Source organism: Mustelus asterias, chromosome 3 (assembly GCF_964213995.1).
Source record: "Mustelus asterias chromosome 3, sMusAst1.hap1.1, whole genome shotgun sequence".
NCBI classification, from domain to species: Eukaryota; Metazoa; Chordata; class Chondrichthyes; order Carcharhiniformes; family Triakidae; genus Mustelus; species Mustelus asterias.
Window position 1 is genome coordinate 159,049,550 of NC_135803.1, and position 21,535 is coordinate 159,071,084.

A 21,535-nucleotide genomic window follows, 5' to 3' on the forward strand; every position below is an offset into this window, starting at 1 on the left:
AGGGGGGGGGCGACGGAGGGGGGGGCGACGGAGGGGGGGACAGAGGGAGGGCGCGGGGAGGACAGAGGGAGGGCGCGGGGGGGACAGAGGGAGGGCGCGGGGGGGACAGAGGGAGGGCGCGGGGGGGACAGAGGGAGGGCGCGGGGGGGACAGAGGGAGGGCGCGGGGGGGACAGAGGGAGGGCGCGGGGGGGACAGAGGGAGGGCGCGGGGGGGACAGAGGGAGGGCGCGGGGGGGACAGAGGGAGGGCGCGGGGGGGACAGAGGGAGGGCGCGGGGGGGACAGAGGGAGGGCGCGGGGGGGACAGAGGGAGGGCGCGGGGGGGACAGAGGGAGGGCGCGGGGGGGACAGAGGGAGGGCGCGGGGGGGACAGAGGGAGGGCGCGGGGGGGACAGAGGGAGGGCGCGGGGGGGACAGAGGGAGGGCGCGGGGGGGACAGAGGGAGGGCGCGGGGGGGACAGAGGGAGGGCGTGGGGGGGACAGAGGGAGGGCGTGGGGGGGACAGAGGGAGGGCGTGGGGGGGACAGAGGGAGGGCGTGGGGGGGACAGAGGGAGGGCGTGGGGGGGACAGAGGGAGGGCGTGGGGGGGACAGAGGGAGGGCGTGGGGGGGACAGAGGGAGGGCGTGGGGGGGACAGAGGGAGGGCGTGGGGGGGACAGAGGGAGGGCGTGGGGGGGACAGAGGGAGGGCGTGGGGGGGACAGAGGGAGGGCGTGGGGGGGACAGAGGGAGGGCGTGGGGGGGACAGAGGGAGGGCGTGGGGGGGACAGAGGGAGGGCGTGGGGGGGACAGAGGGAGGGCGTGGGGGGGACAGAGGGAGGGCGTGGGGGGGACAGAGGGAGGGCGTGGGGGGGACAGAGGGAGGGCGTGGGGGGGACAGAGGGTGGGCGTGGGGGGGACAGAGGGAGGGCGTGGGGGGGACAGAGGGTGGGCGTGGGGGGGACAGAGGGAGGGCGTGGGGGGGACAGAGGGAGGGCGTGGGGGGGACAGAGGGAGGGCGGGGGGGGGACAGAGGGAGGGCGGGGGGGGGACAGAGGGAGGGCGGGGGGGGGACAGAGGGAGGGCGTGGGGGGGACAGAGGGAGGGCGTGGGGGGGACAGAGGGAGGGCGTGGGGGGGACAGAGGGTGGGCGTGGGGGGGACAGAGGGAGGGCGTGGGGGGGACAGAGGGTGGGCGTGGGGGGGACAGAGGGAGGGCGTGGGGGGGACAGAGGGAGGGCGTGGGGGGGACAGAGGGAGGGCGGGGGGGGGACAGAGGGAGGGCGGGGGGGGGACAGAGTGAGGGCGGGGAGGGGACAGAGGGAGGGCGGGGGGGGGGACAGAGGGAGGGCGGGGGGGGGGGACAGAGGGAGGGCGGGGGGGGGACAGAGGGAGGGCGGGGGGGGACAGAGGGAGGGCGGGGGGGGACAGAGGGAGGGCGGGGGGGGACAGAGGGAGGGCGGGGGGGGGGACAGAGGGAGGGCGGGGGGGGGACAGAGGGAGGGCGGGGGGGGGACAGAGGGAGGGCGGGGGGGGACAGAGGGAGGGCGGGGGGGGGACAGAGGGAGGGCGGGGGGGGGACAGAGGGAGGGCGGGGGGGGGACAGAGGGAGGGCGGGGGGGGGACAGAGGGAGGGCGGGGGGGGGACAGAGGGAGGGCGGGGGGGACAGAGGTAGGGCGGGGGGGGGACAGAGGGAGGGCGGGGGGGGGACAGAGGGAGGGCGGGGGGGACAGAGGGAGGGCGGGGGGGGACAGAGGGAGGGCGGGGGGGGACAGAGGGAGGGCGGGGGGGGGACAGAGGGAGGGCGGTGAGGGGACAGAGGGAGGGCGGGGGTGCAGAGTGAGGTGCGTGGGAGCAGAGGGAGGGCGGGAGGTTGGAGTGCAGAGAGAGGGAGGTCGGGGCGCAGTGGGTCAGGGTGGTCTGGCCTCACTCAGTGGCAGTGTCCCTCCTATAAGGGGGAGGGATTCACTTACATTGCTCGGTACAGGTCAAATCGTCCTTTTTCCTGAATGTGGAACATCAGGTCACCGCCATTCAAATATTCCATGACAAAGAACAGATGCTCCTGTCCATCAAAAACAAAACACCAACTTTCAGGTCTCCAATTCACTGGGTTTAATTTAACTGTTTCACTATCTGCAATTCATTAAAAACCTAACGAATAGAATAAACCTGTTTACTCAGTGATGTCGTGCAAGATCGCTTGGGGATGAGCGACCATAACATGATAGAATATTTTATCAAGATGGAGAGTGAAGTAGTTGATTTGGAGACTAGGTGCTGAATCTTAATAAAGGAAACTATGAGGATATGAGGTGTGAGTTGGCCTTGATAGATTGAGGAAAGTTATTTAAAGGGGTGACAGTGGATCGACAACGGCAAACATTCAAGGAACGCATGGGGGAATTGCAGCAACTGTTTATTCCTGTCTGGCACAAAAGCAAAATGGGTAAGAAGCCAATCCATGGCTTACAAAAGAAATTAGAGATAGTATCCAATCCAAGAAAGAAGCATACAGATTGGCCAAGAAAAATAATAGGTCTGAGGATTGGGAGCAGTTTAGAATTCAGCAAAGAAGGGCCAAGGGATTGATTAAGAAGGGGAAAATACAGTACGAAAGTAGGCTTGCAGGGAACATAAAGACTGACACTAAAAGTTTCTGTAGATAAGTGGAGAGAAAGAGGCTGGTGAAGACAAATGTAGGTCCCCTACAGATAAACGGGGGAATGTATAATAGGGGACAAAGAAATGGCTGAGCAACTGAATACATACTTTGGTTCTGTCTTCACAAAAGAGGACATAAATCAGATACCAGAAATGTTAGAGAATGCAAGATTTAGTGAGGGAGAAGAACTGAGGGAGATCGATATTACGAGAGAAACTAATACAGCGACCAGTAACAATAATTTGCTCCATTTCCACTCCTGACCATGCCTGGTTCCAGGTTTTTCATTAAGGATTTCTCTCGGTTTGTGGTGATTTGATACCTTGGTTTGGAAGGTTGAATAGAGGTGGGTGAGGAATGGATTATCCCAAGCCAGGGCCAGAACTCGTTTCTCCACCATCGTACATTCCACATCATCATCCATTAAAACCACATCCTTTTTCAGTGCTTTCACTGCAAAGAACTCGCCCTTTCCCTTCAACTCCGCGAGTAACACCTGCCATCAAAATAAGTATTGTATACCACGGTTAATACAGTGATCACCAAACACAGGGTAAACCGCGGTAAATGTTGTAATCACCAGGAACATGGTAAACGGTGGTGACCACAATAATCAAACACAGACTAAACAGCGATGGATACAGTAATCACCAAACACAGGGTAAACCATGGTGGATACAGTAATCACCAAACACAGGGTAAACCGCGGTGAGTACAGTAATCACCAAACATATGGCAAATTGCAATGAAATGTGTAATTTTATGTTTGTACTTTTGATACTGGTTCTTGTTTCAATTGTGATCAACGTATGCTTTGATTTTTTTTATCGTTTGATATTTCTGAGGTGTTCAAGACAGGATTTATTCCCACTTGGAAATAAGTGGACGTATTAGTGAGAGGCAACATGGTTTTGTGAAGGGGAGGTCGTGTCTCACTAACTTGATCGGGTTTTTCGAGGAAGAGACGAAGATGATTGATGAGGGTACGGCAGTGGATGTTGTCTACGTGGACTTCAGTAAGGCCTTTGACAAGGTCCCTCATGGCAGACTGGTACAGAAGGTGAAGTCGCATGAGATCAGAGGTGAGCTGGAAAGGTGGATACAAAACTGGCTTGGCCAAAGAAGACAGAGGGTAGCAGTGGAAGGGTGCGTTTCTGAATGGAGGGCTGTGACAAGTGGCGTTCCTCAGGGATCAGTGCTGGGACCTTTGCTGTTTGTAATATATACATATATATATATAAATGATTTGGAGCAAAATGTAACTGGATTGATTAGTAAGTTTGCGGACGACACAAAGGTTGGTGGATTTGCAGATAGCGATGAGGACCATCAGAGGATACAGCAGGATATAGATCAGTTGGAGACTTGGGCAGAGGGGTGGCAGATGGAGTTTAATCTGGACAAATGTGAGGTAATGCATTTTGGAAGGTCTAATACAATAGGAAATATACAGTAAATGGCAGAACCCTTAAGAGTATTGATAGGCAGAGGGATCTGGGTGTACAGGTACACAGGTCACTGAAAGTGGCAATGCAGTTGGAGAAGGTAGTCAAGAAGGCATATGGCATGCTTGCCTTCATCAGCCGGGCATCAAGTTTAAAAATTGGCAAATCATGTTGCAGCTTTATTGAACCTTAGTTAGGCCGCACTTGGAATATTGTATTCAATTCTGGTTGCCACACTACCAGAAGGATGTGGAGGCTTTGGAGAGGGTACAGAAAAGATTTACCAGGATGTTGCCTGGTATGGAGGGCATCAGCTATGAGGAGAGGTTGGAGAAACTTGGTTTGTTTTCACTGGAACGACGGAGGGGTGACCTGATAGAGGTCTACAAGATTGAGGGGCATGGACAGAGTGGATAGTCAGAAGCTTTTTCCTAGGGTGGAAGAGTCAATTACTAGGGGGCACAGGTTTAAGGTGCAAGGTTTAAAGGAGGTGTGCGAGGCAGATTTTTTACAGAGGGTTGGTGGGTGCCTGGAACTCGTTGCCGGGGGAGATAGTGGAAGCAGATACGATAGTGACTTTTAAGGGGCGTCTTGACAAATACATGAATAGGGTGAGAATAGAGGGCTATTGTCCCCGGAAGGGTAGGGGGTTTTAGTTCAGTTGGGTGCATCGTTGGTGCAGGCTTGGAGGGCCGAAGGACCTGTTCCTGTGCTGTAATTTTCTTTGTTCCATTTCAGTACAATTCAAATCACTGAACTGACCAGAGTTGCTTTGAGCAAAATGTGAGATTTCGTGAACAGGAGAGTTAATTTAAATGAACACCAGCAGATAGTGAACATATTTATCGATAGAACATAGAACATAACAGCGCAGTACAGGCCCTTCGGCCCTCGATGTTGCGCCGACCAGTGGTACCAATCTAAAGCCCCTCTAATCTACACTATTCCAATATCATCCATATGTTTATCCAATAACCACTTGAACGCTCTCAACGTTGACGAGTCCACCACTGCTGCAGGCAGGGCATTCCACGCCCTTACTACTCTCTGAGTAAAGAACCTACCTCTAACATCTGATAGGCTAATTACAGTGGAGACAACATTGAAAAAGTTCACAGAAATATAGAGTAACTGCTCAGAAGGAGGAAGAAATTCTGTTGGATATTCCCAGTGATGAGGACAGCAGTAAAACCTGGTGATTTACATTAGAACAAGAAAAAAGATAAACAGGCGTTCTTTGCAAATTGGTAACTAAAGAGTAAAAACTTATCGAAACTCTTCTAGAAACACAGTCCAGGACATTTTGAGAAGTGGAAAACATTTGAAAGAAATTTGAATGAATTGGGCAACTCCACATGACTGGCTTGGAGAAGCAGTTTCCACAAGAGAGGGCAGAAAGTGATGGACACATGCTGTAACGGCACCACCTGCTGTGGTACTGCAGCCAATAGTGTAGAATGTTGAGGTTCATCACAATTTCATGCTCTTTTAGCTCATTCTCCAGGTTCCTGCTGTTGCTCCCATGGCACAAAGTAGAAGAGTAAGAGTTTTAACAACACCAGGTTAAAGAGATGTGTATTGTCTCCAGACAGGACAGCCAGTGAGATTCTGCAAGTGGTTAATGCTCCCTCCACTCACATTGTCTGTATCTTTAAGACCTGGTTGGCTGTAGAGATTCGCATTCTAATCAATATTCTGTAACTTGATTTTGTGTCTCTGTGCCCTGTTTGAGAGCAGATATCCACTCCATCTGACGAAGGAGCAGTGCTCCAAAAGCTAATGGCATTTGCTACCAAATAAATCTGTTGGACTTTAACCTGGTGTTGTTAAAACTCTTACTGTGTTTACCCCAGTCCAACGCCAGCATCTCCACATCACAAAGTAGAAGATGCAGTAGATGGACTATAGGTTTGCCTGGAATGCTCTTCACAATGTTACCAACACAGCAACTGGAATTCAAACTGAACAACAAGGGGGAGAAAAGGAGTGAATTGAGAGAAAGGCCCTGAGAAAGGGCAGATGGAAGGGTTGGGGGTGAGAGGGGAGAGAGAGAGAGAGAGAGAGAGGTGGGGGGGGGGGGGGGCGGTTGCGGGGGGCGTCATTCCTTTCTTGGACTAGAGGGAAACAGCTTTGTCTCACAACGAAGAAATTAAATTCATATTCAAGCTCCTAGAGCCAGTCTCACTTTTCCAAAGCTTCCTTTTCCCAACACTTTATGAAGAGTAAAGTTCTCGATGGTCAGTTTCCTCATGGAATCGGGACGCAGGCTGGGTCCTCTCTGGGGCGGTTTTGGTGAGCCATCCTCCCACAACTTGCCATATTGGTTACTGTCTGGAAATACACAAAAGTCAGACTGTGAACACAGGTCTGGTTGAATGTTGCAAGCCGGACAGTTAAATGGTTTATATTAAGCACACTGTCAATCGAGTGGGAATAACACAATCGCTGATTAGCCGTGTCTTTGAGCCCAGCCAGAAATTTTACTGGTGTTCATGAAGAGCAGCAGTTTTAGCAGCAGGGGAGAAAAACAAGGAGCACGTTGCAGCTAATGTTTGGCCTTTTCTCCTTAGTTATAGTCAGCATCAGTGCGGAGAGAAATAAACACAGCCAAAATACCAGAAATTCCAGTCCCCGCCTCTACATTTTCCCTCCTCAATGGAGTAAAGGGTGAGCAAACGTGAACCCTGCACAGCTTGCAAAGTCCAGCATGGTCCAATACAGCCCGTCAGCTAGTAATATTCCCCAGTCACGGTCAGGTAGTAATATTCTCCAGTCACGGTCAGCTAGTAATATTCTCCAGTCACGGTCAGCTAGTAATATTCTCCAGTCACGGTCAGCTAGTAATATTCTCCAGTCACGGTCAGCTAGTAATATTCCCCAGTCACGGTCAGCTAGTAATATTCCCCAGTCACGGTCAGCTAGTAATATTCTCCAGTCACGGTCAGCTAGTAATATTCCCCAGTCACGGTCAGGTAGTAATATTCTCCAGTCACGGTCAGCTAGTAATATTCTCCAGTCACGGTCAGCTAGTAATATTCTCCAGTCACGGTCAGCTAGTAATATTCTCCAGTCACGGTCAGCTAGTAATATTCTCCAGTCACGGTCAGCTAGTAATATTCTCCAGTCACGGTCAGCTAGTAATATTCTCCAGTCACGGTCAGGTAGTAATATTCTGCAGTCACGGTCGGGTAGGAATATTCTCCGGTCACGGTCAGGTAGTAATATTCTCCAGTCACGGTCAGCTAGTAATATTCTCCAGTCACGGTCAGCTAGTAATATTCTCCAGTCACGGTCAGCTAGTAATATTCTCCAGTCACGGTCAGGTAGTAATATTCTCCAGTCATGGTCAGGTAGTAATATTCTCCAGTCACGGTCAGGTAGTAATATTCTCCAGTCACGGTCAGGTAGTAATATTATCCAGTCACGGTCAGCTAGTAATATTCCCAAGTCACGGTCAGCTAGTAATATTCCCCAGTCACGGTCAGGTAGTAATATTCCCCAGTCACGGTCAGCTAGTAATATTCCCCAGTCACGGTCAGCTAGTAATATTCTCCAGTCACGGTCAGCTAGTAATATTCCCCAGCCACGGTCAGCTAGTAATATTCCCCAGCCACGGTCAGGTAGTAATATTCCCCAGTCACGGTCAGCTAGTAATATTCTCCAGTCACGGTCAGCTAGTAATATTCTCCAGTCACGGTCAGCTAGTAATATTCCCTAGTCACGGTCAGGTAGTAATATTCCCCAGTCACGGTCAGCTAGTAATATTCTCCAGTCACGGTCAGGTAGTAATATTCTCCAGTCACGGTCAGCTAGTAATATTCTCCAGTCACAGTCAGCTAGTAATATTCTCCAGTCACGGTCAGCTAGTAATATTCTCCAGTCACGGTCAGCTAGTAATATTCTCCAGTCACGGTCAGCTAGTAATATTCTCCAGTCACGGTCAGCTAGTAATATTCTCCAGTCACGGTCAGCTAGTAATATTCTCCAGTCACGGTCAGCTAGTAATATTCTCCAGTCACGGTCAGCTAGTAATATTCTCCAGTCACGGTCAGCTAGTAATATTCTCCAGTCACGGTCAGGTAGTAATATTCTGCAGTCACGGTCGGGTAGGAATATTCTCCAGTCACGGTCAGGTAGTAATATTCTCCAGTCACGGTCAGCTAGTAATATTCTCCAGTCACGGTCAGCTAGTAATATTCTCCAGTCACGGTCAGCTAGTAATATTCTCCAGTCACGGTCAGGTAGTAATATTCTCCAGTCATGGTCAGGTAGTAATATTCTCCAGTCACGGTCAGGTAGTAATATTCTCCAGTCACGGTCAGGTAGTAATATTATCCAGTCACGGTCAGCTAGTAATATTCCCAAGTCACGGTCAGCTAGTAATATTCCCCAGTCACGGTCAGGTAGTAATATTCCCCAGTCACGGTCAGCTAGTAATATTCCCCAGTCACGGTCAGCTAGTAATATTCCCCAGTCACGGTCAGCTAGTAATATTCCCCAGTCACGGTCAGCTAGTAATATTCCCCAGCCACGGTCAGCTAGTAATATTCCCCAGTCACGGTCAGCTAGTAATATTCTCCAGTCACGGTCAGCTAGTAATATTCTCCAGTCACGGTCAGCTAGTAATATTCCCTAGTCACGGTCAGGTAGTAATATTCCCCAGTCACGGTCAGCTAGTAATATTCTCCAGTCACGGTCAGCTAGTAATATTCCCTAGTCACGGTCAGCTAGTAATCTCCAGTCACGGTCAGCTAGTAATATTCCCTAGTCACGGTCAGGTAGTAATATTCTCCAGTCACGGTCAGCTAGTAATATTCTCCAGTCACAGTCAGCTAGTAATATTCTCCAGTCATGGTCAGCTAGTAATATTCTCCAGTCACGGTCAGCTAGTAATATTCTCCAGTCACGGTCAGCTAGTAATATTCTCCAGTCACGGACGCGACAAGTCGGATTTGTATTCTGCAAACATTCACCCATTAGCTGCCTGTGATTGTCAACATTGGGAATAAACGCAACCACACAGTCAAAAGAATGTGACGCCTTTCACCACTTTTGGATATCCCTATACACTCCACAGCCAATGATACACTTTTGAAATGTAGTCACTGTTGTAATGTAGAAAGTATGACAATTTATACACAGCAAGATCCCACAAACAGCAACCTGATACTGACCAGATTAGTTAATGCTGACTGAGGAATAAATACTGTAAGAAGTCGAACACCACCAGGTTAAAGTCCAACAGGTTTATTTGGTAGCAAAAGCCACTAGCTTTCGGAACAGGCTGTCCCTTCGTCAGGTGGGCGGGAGTTCTGATCACAAACAGGGCACAAAGACACAAACTCAATTTACATGAATAATGATTGGAATGTGAGTCTTTACAGCTAATCAAGTCTTAAAAAAGCTACAGGCAATGTGAATGGAGGGAGCATTAAGCACAGGTTAAAGACATGTGTATTGTCTCCAAACAGGATAGCTAGTGAGATTTTGCACATCCAGGCAGGGTGTGGGGGTTACAGATAGTGTGACATGAACCCAATATCCCGGTTGAGGCCGTCCTCATGTGTGCGGAACCTGGCTATCAGTCTCTGCTCAGCGACTCTGCGCTGTCGTGTGTCGTGAAGGCCGCCTTGGAGAACGCTTACCCGGAGATCAGAGGCTGAATGCCCGTGACCGCTGAAGTGCTCCCCAACAGGAAGAGAAGAGCCTTGCCTGGTGATTGTCGAGCGGTGTTCATTCATCCGTTGTCGTAGCGTCTGCATGGTTTCCCCAACGTACCATGCCTCGGGACATCCTTTCCTGCAGCGTATCAGGTAGATAACGTTGGCCAAGTTGCAAGAGTATGTACCATGTACCTGGTGGATGGTGTTTTCGCGTGAGATGATGGCATCCGTGTCGATGATCCAGCACGTCTTGCAGAGGTTGCTGTGGCAGGGTTGTGTGGTGCCGTGGTCACTGTTCTCCTGAAGGCTGGGTAGTTTGCTGTGGACAATGGTCTGTTTGAGGTTGTGCAGTTGTTTGAAAGCAAGAAGTGGGGGCGTGGGGATGGCCTTGGCGAGATGTTCATCTTCATCAATGACATGTTGAAGGCTCCGGAGGAGATGTCATAGCTTCTCCGCTCCAGGGATGTACTGGACGACGAAGGGTACTCTGTCCACCGTGTCCCGTGTTTGTCTTCTGAGGAGGACGGTGCAGTTTTTCGCTGTGGCACGTCGGAACTGTCGATCGATGAGTCGAGCATCATATCCTGTTCTTATGAGGGTATCTTTCAGCGTCTGGAGGTGTCTGTTGCGATCCTCCTCATCCGAGCAGATCCTGTGTATATGGAGGGCTTGTCCGTAGGGGATGGCTTCTTTAACGTGTTTAGGGTGGAAGCTGGAGAAGTGGAGCATCGTGAGGTTATCTGTGGGCTTGTGGTACAGTGAGGTGCTGAGGTGACCGTCCTTAATGGAGACGCGTGTGTCCAAGAATGCAACCGATTCCGGAGAGTAGTCCATGGTGAATCTGATGGTGGGATGGAACTTGTTGATGTCATCATATAGTTGTTTCAGTGATTGTTCACCATGAGTCCAAAGGAAGAAAATGTCATTGATGTATCTAGTGTATAGCATCGGTTGAAGGTCCTGTGCGGTGAAGAAGTCTTGTTCGAACCTGTGCATGAAGATGTTGGCATATTGAGGTGCGAATGTGGTCCCCATGGATGCTATACACTGTATCTCTGGTCGCCACACTACCAGAAGGACGTGGAGGCTTTAGGGAGAGTGCAGAGGAGGTTTACCAGGATGTTACCTGGTATGGAAGGGCTTAGTTATGAGGAGAGATTGGGTAAACTGGGGTTGTTCTCACCGGAAAGACGGAGGATGAGGGGTGACCTAATAGAGGTGTATAAAATTATGAAGCTTTTTCCCAGGTCGGTGGTGACGTTCACGAGGGGTCATAGGTTCAAGGTGGGGGGGGGGGGGGGGGGGGGGGGCGAGGTTTAACATGGATATCAGAAGGACGTATTTTACACAGAGGGTGGTGGGGGCCTGGAATGCGCTGCCGGGCAAGGTGGTGGAGGCGGACGCACTGGGAACGTTTAAGACTTATCTCGATAGCCACATGAACGGAGTGGGAATGGAGAGATACAAAAGAATGGTCTAGTTTGGACCAGGGAGTGGCGCGGGCTTGGAGGGCCGAAGGGCCTGTTCCTGTGCTGTATTGTTCTTTGTTCTTCCTGTTGGGGAGCACTTCAGCAGTCACGGGCATTCAGCCTCTGATCTCCGAGTAAGCATTCTCCAAGGCGTCCTTCACGACACACGACAGCGCAGAGTCGCTGAGCAGAAACTGATAGCCAAGTTCCGCACACGAGGACGGCCTCAACCAGGATATTGGGTTCATGTCACACTATCTGTAACCCCCACAGCCTGCCTGGATGTGCAAAATCTCACTAGCTGTCCTGTCTGGAGACAATACACATCTCTTTAACCTGTGCTTAATGCTCTGTATTGTCTGTACCTTTAAGACTTGATTAGCTGTAAAGACTCACATTCCAATCATTATTCATGTAAATTGAGTTTGTGTCTTTGTGCCCTGTTTGTGATCAGAACTCCCATCCACCTGACGAAGGGACAGCCTGTTCCCGAAAGCTGGTGGCTTTAACCTGGACTTTAACCTGGTGTTGTTAGACTTCTTACTGTGTTTACCCCAGTCCAACGCCGGCATCTCCACATCATGAATGGGAAGTCTTCTTCAAAAGGTCTTCTTCAAAATAGTGCAATGGGATCTTTTATGTTCACCTGAGAGGGCTGATAGGGTTCAGTTTCGGGGGTGGGGGCAAATGCTGGCGGAATACAGATATTAATCTGTGGTGCCGGCACAACTAAAGCAGAAGGAGTCTCCAGCTGATCAGGTTTGGTGCAAAGCTGAGATTCAGAGATTGACCTCAATTCCTCAGAATGTCCATCCTAGGAAGCAATGATCACTGAGCAGGTGAACACAGGTCAAGAGTAACAGTAATTGTACATGTGAAGGTGCACACATGAGCTTCTGTGTTCTCATGTGGACAGGCATACTTCTAACAAATAATTTCATCCTTGGCGCTCTTTCTTCTCCCAACTCTCTGTCTCATCCATATGATCCAACTTTTGCTCCCTTGATTCCATTCCCATGAACTACAAACAGAGGAGATACTGACTAGTGTTGATGTCACTAGACTAGTAATCCATAGGCCCAGGATGATATTCTGGTCTCACCATAACAGCTGATGGAATTTAAATTCAATTCATAAATTCAATCAATCAATCAAAATCTGCAATTGAAAACTAGTTTCAGCAATGATGACCATAAAATCATAATCAATTGACTGAAAATCCCATCTGGTTAGAGAAGGAAATCTGCTGCCAACATGTGACTCCAGATCCACGGCAACGTGGTTGATTCTTAAATGTCCTCTGAAATGGTCCAGCAAGCCACTCAATTCAATTTAATTAGGGCTGAGCAACAAATGCCAGTCTTGCCAGTGACACCCACATCCCATGAAATAATAATGGAAAAAACCATCCAACATCTTTCCCAAACTGCTCCCGACATCTTGTATGGAGGGCAATCAATACCACCCACTAGCTGAGCAGAATGGTCAGTTTGCGTTGTGATTTCCACATAAATCACCCTCCTCAAAAAAGAACACCCTTGATCCCTTAGCCCCTGCCCAGTACCATTCCATCCCCATGTGTGTTGTTACTTCCTATTTTTATGTTCATTTCATGTTCTACCATCCTTAACCAATTAATCAGCTCCATGGTTCTGTGACTGTGACCATGGGGCATTATTTCACCTTGTTTCTGACATGGTTGACCATGTCATCCTCCTCCAGCCCTCTTCCTTTCCCAGTCATCCTCAGACCATCCCCCCTCGCCACCATCTCCAGAGTCCCCGAAGGATCTATCCTCCTTCTCAATACGATACCCCTCAGGGAACTTCTACACATATGGGAGTCATCTTTCACCTCAACCTCTTTTGAACTTGCCACTGCCACAATGTTGTTAAACATCTGACGTTGGGAGGTCCTTAGTGACCAACTCCAATCCCGATCACTGTCTGAGGATGAACTCACCTTTAGAAAATTCATGGTCCTAGTTCCTATCTTGTCTACAAAGTAACAGTCCTGTCATCACATCGGGTTTTTACATGGGGCGGGATTTTCTGGCACCCGGCAACATATTTTATGGCAGCTGAGACAGCTCACCATTGGTCACCAGCAGGGATCTTCTGGCCCCACCGATACCTACAGCATTATGCATGGCTCACCCTTCCTGCTGCCCGAGAACCCACCGTGAGGGTCTCCTTTGGCGGGACTGGAAAATCCCACCCATGGTACCTAGTGGACACACAGCTGCTGCAGTTCTTCAGAGGACCAGCAGGAGTCAACAGAGTCACCATTTTTAATCTTTGCCAACAACTGTGCCAATGGGCAAGACAAAGTCACGTTGCCAGCTTTCAACTGACTCTCAAGTTCCCACGAGAGGGGAGGATATCTGTGCAAGTACCTGTGCTGTCCAAGCTTGGGATTCCAGATCCACTGGTGTTGTTAAAAGGCTGATAAATTCCTACGTTTGAATTGTCAGGCAGATTGCTATCGGACCTGCGAGTAGATGATTTCTGAGAGAAATACAAAACCCATTTTAAAACTTTTAACAGCATTACTCTCAACAAAAACAGTGAAACAACTGGAGAAGCTGATTGTTCTTAGAATAGAGAAAGTGAAAGGGAGATTTATGATGGGTTTTGCTAGAGTATTTAAAGAGAAACTGCTTGCAGGAGGATCAGGAATCGGAGGACACAGATTTAAAGGTAGAAGAGTCGGAGAACATTTTTGCGGAATTGATGGAAATTGTGGAGCCAATGGCTATAATTTTTCAGTCTTCCTTAGACTCCGGGATGGTGCTAGAGGACTGGAGCATTGCAAATGTTATACACTATTCAAAAAAAGGGTATAACAATAAGCCCAGCAACTATAGGCCAGTCAGTTTAACTTCAGTGGTGAAGAAATGATAATTTGGGACAAAATTAGTAGTCACTTGTGCAAATGTGGATTAATTAAGGAAAACCAGCACAGGTTTGTTCAGAGTAAATTGTGAGTTTTTTGATGAGATAACAGAGAGGGTTAATGAGGATAATGCTGTTGATGTAGCGTATAAGGACTTCTAAAATACATCTGACACAGTGCTGCATAGACTTGTGAGCAAAGTTAGAGCTCAGGGCATAAAACGGACATGGATACAAAATTGGCTGAGTGAGAGGAAAGAGAGAGTAGTGGCTAATGGATGTTTTTCAGACGGAAGGCTTATAGTGGAATTCCCCAGGGATCGGTGTTAAGATCTCTGCTCTTTCTGAAATATATTAACGAGCTAGATTTTAGTGTAAAGAGCACAATTTCAAAATTTGCCAATAATATGAAGCTTGGAAGCCTTGTGAACTGTGAGGATAGTGTAGGAATTCAAAAGGACATAGACAGGTTGGCAGAATAGGAAGACAAATGGCAGATGAAATTTAATGTAGGTCAGTGTGAAGGAGGAATGCAGGAAGACAATATAAAATAAAGGGTACAGTTTTAAAGGGGATGCAGGCAGAGGGATCTGCTGTATATGTCATTGTAGTTGGGAGGACAGGTTGAGAGAGCGGTTAATAATGCATACGGCAACCAGGACTTTATCAATAGGAAAATACAGAACAAAAGCAAGGAAGTCATGTTAAACTTATGTAAAACACAGGTTGGCCCTCAACTGGAGCACTGTATCTAGATCTGGAGACCACATTTTAGGAAGGATGTGAAGGCATTACAGAGGGTGCAGAAAATATTCACAAGAATAGTTCCAGGGATTATGAACTTCAGTAAATCAGATAAATTGGAGAAGTTGAGACTGTTTTCCTTGAAAGGAAGGTTGAGAGGAGATTTGATAGAGATTTTCAAAATGATGTGGGTTCTGGACAGTGTGGATAGGGAGAAACGATTCTGTTTGGTGGAAAGATCGAGGATCACAAAACACAGATTTAAAGTAATTGACAAAAGAAGCAACAGCAACATGAGGAAAATCTTTCACACAATGAATGGTTAGAATGTGGAATGCACTGAGAGTGTGCTGGATACAGGTTCAATCAAGGTATTCAAGAGGGCATTGGATTATTGTCAAATGTGCAGGATTACCAAGATAAAACAGAGGAATGGCATTAACTGCTACTTCAGAGAACCAGCAAGGACACTGTTAAAAAGGATAGGAAGGGTAGGATTCGAGAACCGTGGATAACCAGGGAAATTGAGGGACTGGTCAAAAAGAAAAGAGAGGCGTATGGTAGGTCCAGGCAGCTAAAAATGGAGGGAGCTCTGGAGGAGTACAAAGAAAGTAGGAAAGGACTCAAACGGGGAATTAGAAGAGCAAAAAGGGGTCACGAAATGTTCTTGGCAGACAGGATTAAGGAGAATCCCAAGGCATTTTATTCATACGTTAGGAACAAAAGGGTTGTCAGGGAAAAAATCGGACCTCTCAGGGACAAAAGTGGGGAATTATGCTTGGAGCCCAAAGAAGTAGGGGAGATCCTAAATGAATACTTTGCGTCGGTATTCACAAAGGAGAGGGATGTGTTGACTGGGAGTGTCTCGGAGGGGAGTGTTGAACCGTTGGAGAAAATCTCCATTTCAAAGGAGGAACTGTTAGGTTTGTTAGAGAATTTAAAGACTGACAAATCCCCAGGGCCTGATGGAATCTATCCAAGGCTGCTCAGGGAGACGAGAGATGAAATCGCTGGGCCTCTGACGCAAATCTTTGTCTCGTCACTGGACGCAGGTGAGGTCCCAGAGGATTGGAGGATAGCTAATGTGGTCCCGTTATTTAAGAAGGGTAGGAAGGATAACCCGGGTAATTATAGGCCGGTGAGCTTGACGTCCGTGGTGGGGAAGTTGTTGGAGAAGATTCTTGGAGATAGGATGTATGCGCATTTAGAAAGGAATAAACTCATTAACGATAGTCAGCATGGTTTTGTGAGAGGGAGGTCATGCCTCACTAACCTGGTGGAGTTTTTTGAAGAAGTGACCAAAATGGTTGACGAGGGAAGGGCCGTGGATGTCGTCTATATGGACTTTAGTAAAGCGTTTGACAAAGTCCCTCATGGTAGGCTGGTGAAAAAGGTTGGATCTCATGGGATAAAGGGTGAGGTGGCTAGATGGGTGGAGAATTGGCTTGGTCACAGAAGACAGAGGGTGGTAGTGGAAGGGTCTTTTTCTGGCTGGATGCCTGTGACTAGTGGTGTTCCGCAGGGCTCTGTATTGGGACCTCTGCTGTTTGTGATTTATATAAACGATCTGGAAGAAGGTGTAACTGGGGTGATCAGTAAGTTTGGGGACGACACAAAATTGGCAGGACTTGCAGATAGTGAGGAACATTGTCAGAAGCTACAGAAGGATATAGATAGGCTGGAAATTTGGGCAAAGAAATGGCAGATGGAGTTCAATCCTGATAAATGCGAAGTGATGCATTTTGGTAGAAATAATGTAGGGAGGAGCTATACGATAAATGGCAGAACCATAAAGGGTATAGATACGCAGAGGGACCTGGGTGTGCAAGTCCACAGTTCCTTGAAAGTGACGTCACAGGTGGAGAAGGTGGTGAAGAAGACATATGGCATGCTTGCCTTTATAGGACGGGGCATAGAGTATAAAAGTTGGGGTCTGATGTTGCAGATGTATAGAACGTTGGTTCGGCCACATCTGGAATACTGCGTCCAGTTCTGGTCGCCACACTACCAGAAGGATGTGGAGGCTTTGGAGAGAGTACAGAGGAGGTTTACCAGGATGTTACCTGGTATGGAGGGGCTTAGTTATGAGGAGAGATTGGGTAAACTGGGGTTGTTTACCCTGGAAAGACGGAGGATGAGGGGAGACTTAATAGAGGTGTATAAAATTATGAAAGGCATAGATAGGGTGAACGGTGGGAAGCTTTTCCCCAGGTCGGTGGTGACGTTCACGAGGGGTCATAAGTTCAAGGTGAAGGGGGGGGAGGTTTAACACAGATATCAGACGGACATATTTTACACAGAGGGTGGTGGGGGCCTGGAATGCGCTGCCAGGCAAGGTGGTGGAGGCGGACACACTGGGAACGTTTAAGACTTATCTAGACAGCCATATGAACGGAGTGGGAATGGAGGGATACAAAAGAATGGTCTAGTTTGGACCAGGGAGCGGCGCGGGCTTGGAGGGCCGAAGGGCCTGTTCCTGTATTGTTCTTTGTTCTTTGACACAATTGGCTGAATGGCCTGCTTCTGTCTGGAACTCTTCTGTGATTCTAAGATTCTATGATTATGCAGCAAGTTAAGTTTTGGAATATGCAGGACTATGGGAAAAGAGCAGAGGGGCAAAGTATGGGATTAATTGGATGGCTCTTTCCAAGAATTGTCACAGACACCTTTCTGTGGTGAATCACTCCAACTAACACACAAACAGAAGAGAGAGTTTGGAACAGTGAGCGCAGGAGTGAGCCGGAAAATGGAATGCCCCCAGCCTGAGCTGGTTCACCACATCCCTCGGTCTCCTGTGCCTTCACCATGCGCCCCCCCCCCCCCAGTTTCTATTATTGTAATTGGTATGGATATAAAACCTGAATTTCTCGACAGACATAGAAATCAATTTTCATAGCTAACCGATGCCAGACATCCAGATCCCCCGTGACCAAGGATTCCTCACCATGCTGATCTGGTTGAGTGCCTCGGCCATCAGTTTCTGGTTGATTCCACAGAGATTGGCCACTTTGGACTGACATTTGTGGTGCACATTCATCATACATTCTATAGTAGGAAGAGAAACATGGTGTTTACTGAGCGAAGCAGCGTGGAAGGCAGAGATGTCTACTGTGTTTTGGAAGCAGGTGAGAACCACACCTTCACATTTGAGTCCTTGTTTAACCAGCCCCCACAACAAGCTCCCGCAGTGATCACAAAACGTCGGGCTCATGTAGTTGTGCACTTTAAACCTGTGTGGAACATCGATGTTGAAACGCTCCTTCTGGAACTGGAGAACAAAGTGTTACAGTGACAGCAACCCTCATCAGATTGCTGATATTGTATAGCCATAGACATTGCAAAGCAATGTAAGGACACAGTGCATCGACACAGGAACAGCAGCAGCTGATCAATAATTTACTGGTGTGTTGAAAAAAACATTAACATCCTTTCGGGATGGATACCTGCCACCATTCCTTGGTCTGGTCTACATGTAACTCCAAACACACTAACACTAACAGTCCTCTGAAATGGCCCAAAAAGTTACGGAATTTTCCAAAAGGAGACACATCAGCAGCTTCCCAGGGACACTTATGGTGACTAATAAATGCTGGCCTCACATCACATCAATGAGCAAAATAATTGACATCATATGGTGACAGTGACGTAGGGTCTTCATTCTGCAAAGCCAAATATCACAGTGACACATGGACCTTTAAAGACAGGCTGGGCAAAACACTGACAAACTGCCCTCCACAGGTAATCAGCAATGTACCAGCTGGAAGGGGAGGAGGTAATGAGGGGTGCAAAAAGAGGGGGGCCACAGGGGGGTCCCGAAAAAGAGAGGGTGCAGGGGGAGGTGGTCCCCAAAATCAGAGGAGTACAGGGATGGTCCCCAAAAGGAGAGGAAAGGAGTGAAACGGAGTCTCCAAAAACAGAGGGACATGGGTGACCCCAAAAAGAGGGACACAGATTCCCAAAATGAAGAGTGCCACAGGGTTAGGGACAACAGAGAGGCATGGGGAGCCTAAAAGAATGCACTGGCAAAGCGAGGGGGTCCTCATCGAGCTGCGGTCAAGCTCCTGCTGCTCTTACCACGGTGTCCCTGCTGTTGGTGGCAGTGCCTGTACAGCGACCGATGATTTTATCAATACATTTCTTGTGGATTGCAGCGTTACATTCTGCAGGGAAATTAAAGACAGGATTAGAAGTCAAGCGAGAACATGTGGACTGAAAGAACTGTGATGTTGTCAGTTTTGGGATAATACTCACGTCGGCACTGATATCCCTGTTTGTTCAGGCCCCTAAGGAGGAGAATTAACACTCAGCAATTTGCAGCACACACAGGCACATGATCACAATGACAGTGTCCCCGTATCCCCAACATCCAAACTTGAAAGCGCAATCAAGGACAGCCTTGCACTACCACTATTCTCAGGTGGGATATGCTATCCCAGATGACAAGGAGGAAGAATGCCATCTATGTGCAGTTCTGGTTGCCATGTTATAGGAAGGATATGATTGCACTGGAGGGGGTGCAGAGAGATTCACCAGGATGCTGCCTGGGATGGAACACGAGTTATGAAGAGAGGTTGGATCGGCTTGGGTTATTTTTGTTGGAGCAGAAAAGACTGAGGGGGCGACCTGATCGAGGTGTACAAGATTATGAGGGAGATGGACAGAGTGGATAAGGAGCAGCTGTTCCCCTTAGTTAAAAGGTCAGTCATGAGGGGACACAAGTTCAAGGTGAGGGGCAAGAGATTTAGGGGGATGTGAGGAAGAACCTTTTTTTACCTAGAGGTTGGTGACAGTCTGGAATGCGCTGCCTGGGAGGGTGGGAGAAGCAGGTTGCCTCACACCCTTTAAAAAGTACCTGGATGAGCACTTGGCACATCATAACATTCAGGACTATGGGCCAAGTGAAGGTAAATAGGATTAGGTTGGAGGTCAGGTGTTTCTCACATGTCAGTGCAGGCTCGATGGGCCGAAGGGTCTCTTCTGCACTGTATGATTCTATGGTCTTGGGCAGCAGGGTGTGGGAGATTGCAGGAATAGAAAGTGCCTTGGGGCTGAAGAGAGAACGGGGTTGAAGGGGAAGAGACACATTGGCAGGAGAACCCAGAAGCAAGCATTGGGTTGAATTAGAACGGCTGTGTGCTGTGAAGATATGGAGTGAATAAAGGGGAAAATGCGAAGGCTGCAATTACAGCATTCACCCTGGACTCCAAATCTCAGGTGCAGAAACTGAATCTGGAATGAATGGAAATTTGGAAACATTGCATACAGAGGGGAATGGTAACAATGGCATAGTGAACACCAAGGGTCAGATCTGTGCCCCCAGACCCATTCTGAACCCCTATCTGGCCAAGTTTCCTGCCCCTTTCTCATTCCCCTTTCTCAAACGCCCCATCCATGCTCCCATGCCCCTATCCTCGTTCTCCAATAGGATCCGCTGATTTACTGTCAACCACACACTGTTAAGCAGAGTTTCAGTCACACCAGCTCTGCACTGCAATCAAAGAACAAAGAAAATTACAGCACAGGAACAGGCCCTTCAGCCCTCCAATCCTGCCCAACTGAACTAAAACCCCCTACTCTTCTGGGGACCATACCCGTCTATTTATGTATTTGCAATCCTTACCAGACAAAATCCCGGCATACAGAGCAGAAGGTGGGCTGCCGAAAGAAGGTGGCGGTAAACTCATGGTTCTTGATGTAGTGGATTTTGGCCTGTTTGATTGCCCCACGACGCCGATTCAATGTCACTGCTCCATCCTCCTCCCTCACAGACTGGTGACAATCTGTGAGCACAAAGAGTAATTTCATCAGGAACGCTGCCCCCCCCCGCTCCCCAGACACTGCTGCAGGGAGGGGGCAGGCTTAAGCTCAGGGTCAGTTGTACCTTATAATCCAGAGAATGAGAGATCCTATCACACCACAAAGATTTCAGGTTAAAAATAGATCTAGAAATTAAAACACAAAGGTGTCGAGGTGTCACAAAACCGAACCAGTACACCCACGTCAAATAATCATGTCCTGGAGAAGTGAGTTTCGAACCAGTAGGATGGGGATGTGGGGTGGGGAGGGGGGAGAACCATTGGGAACATCCTTCCTGCATCTACCCGTCTAGTCTTGTTGGAATTTTATAGGTTTCTATGAGAAACCCGTCATTCTTCTAAACCCCAACGAATACAGTCCTAAGCAACTCAATCTCCCCTCATACGTCAGTCCCACCATCCCAGGGATCATTTTGGTAAACCTTCGGCTGCATTCCCTCTGTAGCAAGAACATCCTTTCTCAGACAAGACTGCACACAATATTCCAGGTGTGGCTTCACCAAGGCCCTGTATAATTGCAGCAAGACATCTCTGCTCCTGTACTCAAATCCTCTTGCTATGAAGGCCAACATACCATTTGCTTTCTTTACCACCTGCTGCACCTGCATTCGTCCCTTCAGTGACTGGTGTGAGGACACTCAGGTCTCGTTGCATATTCCCCTCTTAAATTTACAGCCATTCGGAATCATAGAATCATACAGTGCAGAAGGAGACCATTTGGCCCATCGAGTTTGCACTGACCACAATCTCACCCAGGCCCTATCCCCATAACCCCATACGTTTACCCTGCTATTCCCCCTGACACTAAGGGGCAATTTAGCACAGCCAATCCACCTAACCCGCACATCTTTGGACTGTGGG

General features: G+C 48.8%; 1 protein-coding gene across 3 annotated transcripts in view; it reads right to left on the reverse strand.

Moving 5' to 3' along the window:
- Positions 1 to 21,535, reverse strand: part of LOC144491778 (protein kinase C delta type-like) — a 173,172-nt gene that overhangs the window by 50,426 nt on the left and 101,211 nt on the right. For all 3 annotated transcript variants that reach the window (XM_078210038.1, XM_078210039.1, XM_078210040.1), the window contains exons 5-13: positions 20,479 to 20,638; positions 19,110 to 19,141; positions 18,933 to 19,018; positions 17,997 to 18,126; positions 17,803 to 17,903; positions 13,616 to 13,727; positions 6,274 to 6,419; positions 2,966 to 3,139; positions 1,952 to 2,043 (exon numbers count right to left, since the gene is read on the reverse strand). In XM_078210038.1, the coding sequence (XP_078066164.1) occupies positions 1,952 to 2,043; positions 2,966 to 3,139; positions 6,274 to 6,419; positions 13,616 to 13,727; positions 17,803 to 17,903; positions 17,997 to 18,126; positions 18,933 to 19,018; positions 19,110 to 19,141; positions 20,479 to 20,638 (1,033 nt within the window). The remainder of the gene's footprint in view (positions 1 to 1,951; positions 2,044 to 2,965; positions 3,140 to 6,273; positions 6,420 to 13,615; positions 13,728 to 17,802; positions 17,904 to 17,996; positions 18,127 to 18,932; positions 19,019 to 19,109; positions 19,142 to 20,478; positions 20,639 to 21,535) is intronic.